The sequence below is a fragment of the Peromyscus maniculatus genome, chromosome 4 (assembly GCF_049852395.1).
Source record: "Peromyscus maniculatus bairdii isolate BWxNUB_F1_BW_parent chromosome 4, HU_Pman_BW_mat_3.1, whole genome shotgun sequence".
Lineage (NCBI taxonomy): Eukaryota > Metazoa > Chordata > Mammalia > Rodentia > Cricetidae > Peromyscus > Peromyscus maniculatus.
Genome location: NC_134855.1, coordinates 33959197 through 33968199, shown reverse-complemented (window position 1 = coordinate 33968199; position 9003 = coordinate 33959197). Strand labels below are relative to the sequence as shown.

General features: G+C 36.6%; 1 protein-coding gene across 1 annotated transcript; it reads right to left on the bottom strand.

Annotated features, from left to right (window-relative positions):
* Nucleotides 1-7274: 7274 nt before the first annotated feature.
* Nucleotides 7275-8447, bottom strand: LOC102917610 (RNA-binding protein 3). The gene has a single exon (XM_076569497.1). The coding sequence runs from the start codon at nucleotides 8370-8372 to the stop codon at nucleotides 7905-7907; it is 468 nt and encodes a 155-aa protein (XP_076425612.1). The 5' UTR covers nucleotides 8373-8447; the 3' UTR covers nucleotides 7275-7904.
* Between the last annotated feature and the right edge of the window lie 556 nt (nucleotides 8448-9003).

The window sequence follows — 9003 nt, the reverse complement described above, 5'->3', positions numbered from 1 at the left end:
TACAAGGTATAATCTGAGATTACATATGTTGTTCTTATGGATGGTGTATACATGTTATTAATTAAAAGTTTTCTTGAATATTGCCTTTTGGAAAACTCATTGTACCCCTTGACAAGACTGTGCTTGTGAATAAATAAAACACTTTAGTCCAATTACTTGTATTTCCTTGTTGATCCTCTTAGAAACTACTCCATGTTTCATCACCAAACTATACAAGAAGCTGGAAAATTTATGTCATTTCATGCTTAAAAATTAATGAGAAAATAAAATAATTTTGTATTATTGAAAAGTGAGATGGCATAGTATCTACTAGATATATATGATAATGGAGCAAACTTCTGAACTATTAAGAGCATTCAGTAATTCACTACATTCCTATGGCTGACAAGAATAATCACCTGGTAGAAGAAATATATTTATTCTGCTTGGAAAGGAATTTAGCCTTCCTGGAATTGGAAGAGATTTTAAATGTGGTGGTATGTTATACTTTCTGTATTTAATGATATTTTCAGAATTTCCAGAAATTCTACTTGAGTGATATACTTAATAGCATAATTATGTTAAAATAGAATCTAAGAGACATGATAACTCTTCACTGAAATTATAATGCATTCCTTGGATTGATTGTAATGTAATATTCCAAGTTCATTTCTTAGCCTGTGCTTTATACAAATCTATAATCTAGGAGTTAAAATCAGCATAAGAAGAGGCAGTGAATCATGCACCGAATTTTATATTTGCTTTTAACAAAATCATCCACTGAATGGAAGAGCAGCAACTGTGTCCTTGTCTGTTATAGGAGCTGTATATAGTCTGGCATAGAACAAAGATCAGAGGTATGATGAGTTTTTCAGATATTGTCACTTCTGAGAGGAGAATGTATAATTTTCCAGTTAGATGGTAAGCAAACGAGGCTGGTTAGCTTCAGTTGTCTCTAATCGTGAAACAGTAGGGAGGGGCTGGTTTTTAGACAGTATCTAAGATGAGTAGAATTTTCATTGTTGTCTTAGCTATTATATGAATGATTTTGAGATTACACTTGTGTCTGTACATATTCATTAGCAGAATATATTTAATATTCATTTATATCACACTTTATATACATATGTCACAGAGCAATTTATCACTAGACAGATAAGTGTGCTTGGTCTAAATCATATATTCTTAGCAATAATCTTTTCCTCATTTGGGAGTGTATAGTTCTTGGCTAATGAGGACTACATGGAATGTTATGGGATGTTAGAAGAATAAACAATCTTAGTAGCAAAATTATACCCAGTTGAAAACTTCTAATGTGAAGACTGAATAATTCAAACTGCATTTTAATTAATCATTGATCAGTTATTTATTGGTGCATTTGTTAAGTATATCCTCTGTAACAAATATAGCCTAATGCTGTTTAGAAAAGGAGAGACCTAATTAGGGATTTAATTGAAACAGTTAACTACTACTGCTAATTTTATGACTCTATCAGGCCTTCAGAGTCAAATGTTGATATAAATTTTATAAAGTATTTACTCCTCACTTGCTTCAGAATGGTAATATAATTTACTTTTAACACGACTCGCTTTGTTTTTAATTATGCTTCCCTTTAAATTCTTACCACATCGTGTTTTATTTTCATTGATATTTATTTATTTTTATTTTTATTTGTGTCAGGGTCTGATTTTTAGTTACCTTTGGTGCATGTGGATATCCCCCAGAAGCCAGGAGAGGACATTGGATCCCCTGGATCTGGAATACAGGAAGTAGTGAGTGTTTATAACTGCATTCCTGTCATCTGGTCCTCTGCAGAAACAGCAAGTGCTTTTAACCACTGAGCTATCTCTCCAACCATGATTTTAATAACTAAATAGGAAGCTATATTTTCAAGAGCTATAGATATACAAAGTATATTCATTATAGTGCTCCCTTCTCTCTAAAATTTAGTTTCTTTCTTTCCACCACTTTTTCTTTTGTTTCTGGTTTAACCTTCTTGAACAAATTTGCAAATATAAGTATATGGGTATGATTGGAACTCTGACAGCAATCAGGAACTCTGACAGTGCCTGTTGCTAGGCCTACAGGCAGACTCCAATTGACTCATAAGGAAGTATGTTATGTGCATGCCTTGGCAACTGGTTTGAGCCAATTTCCTCTACTCTATGGGCCTGTCCTGCTATATCTTTTGACTTAAATTTTGAAGTCAAAATATTTTTAAAATGTATGGGTTGGTTTAATCTATCAACTTTCATAATCAAATGTCTCTCAGTAGTAGTTATTTGTTCATCAACCATCAAAAAATTTAAACACAACACCATAACATACAGTATCTAGACTCCCTATGTATTTTCCATCTCTATGTAGTTTGTGACATTTTTTTCTTACTCTATTTCTTAAGGACTTTCTCTACCATTTTTCTTTTCTTTCCCAAGCCTATGTATATTTTTAAACACAGCATAATATGTATAGAGGTTTTGTTTTGCTTTTTTTCAAATCTAAATCTGTCTTTAATGCATATCTCTATATTTTGGTAATGACATGAGTCTTTAAACTGCTAAGCAGGTGTGGCTAGGATTTAACTGGCAGCTTTGGTGCCTTGCTCTGCTTCATTCCTTGGTTCCCTGACAGGCTAGTCTTGTGGCAGAGGTATGTTTACCACCAGCTCTGGGAACCATGTTTACCAACCCAACTCTGGGAAGGTTTTGGATCCACACTGCCTCCAAATAGTGTGCAGCCCAGCACCCACAATCCCCATTCAAGTGCTCTGTAGTAAGACATCCCAAAAGAGTTGTCCTTGCATGAACCAGGAAGGTTTTTTTTTTTTTTTTTTTTTTTTTTTTTTTTTTTTTTTTTTTTTTTTTTTTTTTTGTCAATGTTCACAGTAAAGATTCAATATCTTTTTTTTTTTTTTTAAGATTTATTTATTATGTATACAGTGTTCTGCCTACATGCCAGAAGAGGACATCAGATCTCATTGCAGATGGTTGGGAGCCACCATGTGGTTGCTAGGAATTGAACTCAGGACCTCTGGAAAAACAGCCAGTGCTCTTAACCTCTGTGCCATCTCTCCAGGCCAGGAAGTTGCTTTTTAAAGGAACTATTTCTCTGCTTACCACCAGCAAACAGAGCCTACAGGAGAAAAGATGGTTACCAAGAAGTTGCTCTTAACTCCATTCTTTTGTGTCTAGAATCCTTTTTTTAAACTTTGCCAGGTTTTATGTAGAAATTACCACATGTTGGAACACCATATGTAACGGACATTTCTGACATTTCTTGTCCCAATTGCCCACTCCCCACCGCTGTACCTGTTTCTAAATAATCATTCAGAGGCTTATATTAATTATAAATGCTCAGGCTTATTATTAACTAGCTCTTACATTTTAAGTTGACCCACATTCCTTATTTATACTCTGCCACTTGGGGTACCTTTATTAGTATGGCACATTTATCTCCTTAGCCCTTTGTATCTGGCTGGCAACTCCTTACTATACCTTTCTCCTTCCAATCATCCTTAGTTTGGTGGCCCCACCTATACTTCCTGATTTGAGGGACAAATCCTTATATTGTACAAGAGAATTATTCTACAGCAATCAAATTTTCTCCTACCTTTTTTTCCCCAGCCCTATATCCTGGAAGTAACTCTAAGTCATTTTATAGAAATGCTCTTATTTTTTTTTCTTCTATTGGTCAGGACTAGAGTGTTTGGCCATCCTATGGTTTATGGAAACTTTCTCTAGATATCACCATTTACATTATGTTCAACGGTTTGTAGCTATCAGGAATGAAAAGAAAAACCTATTAGATATATATGGGTGAAGACATATCACTAAGACTGTTTATTAGCAATATGATTACTCATTCAAATTGTGAGTGAATTTGTTTATGTTAGATGTCACCAAACTCTCTTATAAGTTCTGGTGGTTTGCATATTATACAATAGTGTAGGAACAGGTCTTTCCTACACAGGTTTGCTAATAGAATATATTCATACTTTTAAATTTATGCCAGCCTGATAAAAGAGAAAAGTGTTAAATATTTGAACATGCATTTGTGATCTTGAAATACAGCTTAGTGGTTATTTGGCTATTATGTGCATTGCCCTCGCTTCAAATCTAGAACCATAGAACAGACATCCAAACATTCTCTGAGGGAGATTATGCAGCCTTTTGTATGCTTTAATAAATATGCTGCCTATTTATATCATTTTCATATTTTTCCTAATGAGTTTTTAGATAACAAAATATTTAAAATCTCCTGTTATTGTGTTAGTGTGTGCTTATTTTGCATATTATTGTGTTAGTATTTATGTGTATGTCTCCTTATGCTTCCTGGTACCTTTTGTTTCATAAATTTCAGGGTTGCACATAAGTTTGGCTCCTGGCCAAAATCCTATGTTAAATCTTTCATAGGAGAGAACAAAAAACGAAAGGAGAGAACAAAGCTTTATCTGACATGTTTTGTTAGGGAGCTATTTTTACATGTTTATCTTATAATTCTCTTGGTTGTTTTCTTCTGCTTTATGTTGATGCTCCTTATTAAATTTACTTCGCATGTGCTTTCCCTGGGGTGAATTAAAAATTGTTCTGCATTTTATAATTTTGTTTATTTCTGCCATTTCTTTGCATAGGTTAATCAATTCTCTTACTCCTTGCTATTTGATTATATTTAATTCTATTTGAATTTCAACTTATAGCTTTCTTTTCATCATTTATTTTAAATAATTTTGTGTCTTTCTGTGGTGTTCCCTGATCTCCAAAGGGTGGGGATGGAGGACACCAAAAAAACCATGGCCCTTCAATCAACTAAGTTTGCTCACATGGGCTCAGAGAGATTGAAACAGCAAGAAGGGAGGCCTACCTGGGTCTGTTCCAGGTCCTCTGTGTATGTTCTGGCTGTTAGTTTGATGTTTTTATGGGAATTTTAGCAGTGGGAGCAAGTGTATCTCTGACTCAAAAAAAAAGTTGTATGTATGCACCTGTGCATATTTGCATTTGTGGGGGTGGTGGTTCATGGATGTTTGTAGAGGCCAGAAGGGCATGTCAAGTGTCTCTGTCACTCTGCATACTCCTTTTGAGGCAGTCTTCCATTTTCTTGGCCAGACCGGAAGCCAACAACCTTCCTACATCTGCTTGCCTTCCCTTCGAGCTGGAGTTGCAGGTGTTTGAGGGATTTTTTTTTGTTGTTTGTTTGTTTGTTTTTGGCTTATTATGTGGATGTTAAAATTCTTCTTCCAGTCCTCCTGAATGTGGAACAAAGGCCTTTTATTGATTGTGTTAGTGTTTGCTTATTTTTCATATAGATTAATTCTTATCTGTTGATTTCTGCAACACTGCAGAATGGATTAGACATTCCTCCTTTCACCATGTGATAGCTGTTAGATTCTTTGGTTACCTGGGCTATTTTGTGCCAAAGGAATAAAACCCAGCTGTTTGCTACATAGCTATTAGGAGAGCAAAATTGTTTCTTTTTGTCTGCTTGTTTGTTTTGATTTCATGAAAGATAATGAGTTTATTTCTTCATATTTCAAGGTTACATTTTGTCTTAAAGATTACTGTGTTGTAATCTGTTCTTCTCTTATCCCTTTTGTCAACATGTCATTATGGAAGAGAACTAACTTTTGTTTTCAAGTTTTTTATTTTCTTAATATCTGTGGTCAGAAGATTTCTGTTGAAATCATGCCCAAACCTTATCATCAGACACACTTTGGAGGGCCTCTAGTGTAGCCAGTGTGGCCAATGACCTAACCGAAACAAATTAAAGTATGTATACAAGTGGAATTAAACTGTCCTCGGTGTTTGCAGAAATAATGTCAAGTGAACTTAGATCCACACCTAAGTATCTTAATTTAATTTTGCAAACTTTCTCACTGCCTATCTAAGCCACAGAATCTTAGAGTGAGTTAGAACTGGACAGCAACAAGCTAATTTAGATGCCAGATTTAGTGATTTTTCTCCCTTTTTCGTACAGTTCTTTTGAAATTTCAGTGATCTCTGCGATTCTGTTGCAAATAAGGATGGAGTGGAATGTGATTTTTTACTTGCATTATTACAATAGGAAGAAACACTGGAAAGTCATTATATTGTCACTGTGGTCTTTAACTTTTTAAGCATTACACAATCTCGTTATTCAGGACCATCAAATTTGTACCCTGGGACTCAGATGCGACCCCCTTAAAGAAGAATGGTCAATGTCTCATTGACCACAAGAAAATCGTAATTAAACCTATAGCCATAGTCTTTTTCACACAGCTCCACCATTCACTATGTTTAGTTATTTCTTGGTTTTGATGTCAAGAATTCATCATGGCAAAAGTGCAGTGGCAGTGGTGGTGGCATGTTGCCTGCATGCAGGTCTCTCACCTGCTTGCTGCCTGCTGAGGACTGCACTAGAGTAGTGGACTTCCACCAGCGATGGGGCAGGGCCCAGCTGCCTTGCTGGTGCTGAGATGGGATGGGGAGGTGCACAGAGTGTGCCCTGGGGTTTAGGGTCTGCTCATTGGGGCAGTTAAGCTGGGAGGCCATCCACTCACCTGTTCTTCTAGCTGGTATGGGTTGTGCCTGTGCCTATGTAGTCTGCTGGGGTTCTGGAGGAGGGCTAGCCACAGCGAGGATGATCAGGTGCATTGGGTTGGACAGTGGGTCTTGGAGGAACAGAATCCAGTGGGTGGTGGTGGTGCAGTCTGGAGGTCTGTCTGTCACCTGCTTAGCAGCTGCTGGTGACGACTTCGTGTATTCTCTTTATAAATGGACACGAGATACAATTTGTACAGAGGTAAGTGTATGAACTTTATTAGTTAATGATGACAACAGTGTGAAATTATGATTTATTATATTTAATTAAAGAATGGTAAATAATAATATAATCATACACTTCAAAATCTACTTAATAAAGTTCAGTAGGATGAGAAAAAAAAGAAAGGAAGATTTAGGAGACCCCTGTTAAAAACTGATATATTGAACAGAATAAAGCAACTAAGGCTATGAAAGATGTTTTGAGGTTTTCACCAGGTAGCGCAGGCTAGTCTTAAACTTGTGACTTTTCCACATAGCCATCTCCAATGCTGAGATTACACGTGTGTGCCATCTGGCTCTGTAGGAATTTAAACAAAACTAATTATAAAGTCTAGTTTAAGAGAACTTTCTACCCAATAAACAGGGATACTTATAAATGTCAGTTTAAAACATAAAATCAGCATTTGTAAATACAAAAATGTATAGCATATTTAAAAAGAATTCTAAAGAAACTACACATTCTTTTAAAGAGAGTATATGGAAAGTATGGTTTCAAAAGGGTTCTTTTTTTTTTTTTTTTTGATTTGTGTTCAGGTTTCATCTTTTAATTAGCTCCATAAAGGACATCCTAAACACATCAGACACAACAGAATATCTTTTCTTCCAGTATTAAAAAAATGACATTCACAAACATTTTCAAGAAGCTCTTCTATATAATCAGGACAATAATCTTGAATAAAAAACATCTCTAGGTAATCATGATCTTGATTCAGATTGCTCATAGGTACATTCAGAAATCACTTTCAGGCCATGATAAACATTGTATACAAGTTTTTTCATATGTCCCTAAATACACATTAATTTTAAAAACATTAGCCTGGCCACTTTTTTTGGCCAGAAACAATCCTGAACCTAAACAAAAACTAACAAAAGAAAAAATATTGGTACCATAACCAATGTCTTAAAAGTTGTCTTTACAAGGGGAAAAAATGTTTCAAGAACACATGGAGCTTTCTAAAAGGTCTTTAACAAACTACCTTGGGAGCTCAATTCAAAAATAGAACTTGATGTACTAAAACAGATGTTTCAGCGCAGCTCCAAAAATCTTTATAAATACAGCAATTTGGAAGGACGATCCTGGATCAGAAGTGTTATTCCTTGTGTATCTACATATCGTGTGCATGCCCCATTTCAGTTGTCATAATTGTCTCTGTAATTCCCTCCTGAGTAGCGGTCATAACCACCCTGGCTGCCACTGTAGTCTCTAGACCGTCCATATCCATAGCCATATCCTCCAGGCCGGCTGTCGTATCTTCCGCCTCCATAGCCCTGGTCTCCACCACCTCTAGAGTAGCTGCGACCACGCCCATGGGCCCCAAAGGCACCCCCTCTGCTTCCCCGGGCAGACTTGCCTGCATGGTCCACACGGATCTGGCGCCCATCCAGGGACTCTCCATTCATGGCTCTCATGGCATCGGAGGCATGCTCTGGGTTGGTGAAGGTGATGAAGCCAAAACCCCGGGATCTTTGAGTCTCCCGGTCCTTGACAACAACCACCTCAGAGATAGGCCCAAAGCTGCTGAAGTGGTCTTCGAGTGCCTGCTCATCGGTGTTGAAGTTGAGCCCTCCCACGAAGAGCTTTCCTTCCTCAGAAGACATGGCAGAATGCAAATCCTGGAAAAAATGAAAAGTCACAAGGGCTGGAGACACGGCGAGCTCTACGGGACCGGGAGAACAGAGCTCAAAAGGGTTCTTAAATTGCATCACACACATAAAGTTATTCTAACAACAATACAAATTAGGAATTAACAACTAGAAAAATAACATGTTCAGAAAAAGTACACTCCCTAACTATTCATGAGTTAAACTGAAATGTTTAGAATTTAAAAGGTACCAAGAACATGTTATATATCAAAAAGTTTGATGATCACCTAAAATCAACTACCAAGAACATATTATATATCAGGATGCTTGATGTTCATATAAAATGTCACTTATGGCTAAGTTCTTACAATATTGTCTGGTTTTGACAAAGTCTAAATGTATAGATCTGGCTGGCCTAGAACACACTATAGGCCTCATGGGACTTCACCTGGCTGTAGTGTTCTGCCTCTGTCCCATGAATGGTAAAGTTTCAAATATGAACCACCATGCTGAGCTTATTTCTCATTTGCAAAGAAGGTTTTGAAAGACAGTAAGACATGGTAGTGTTGCCAGAAAAATGCTAACTCAGATGTGTGCTTTTTACCCCTTTAGTTGTGGCCCATGATGATAGTACATTTCTGAGTCT

Bases quoted from the DNA above. Each gene is read 5' to 3' on its own strand.
- LOC102917610 (XM_076569497.1), bottom strand. From the start codon at position 8,372: ATGTCTTCTGAGGAAGGAAAGCTCTTCGTGGGAGGGCTCAACTTCAAC.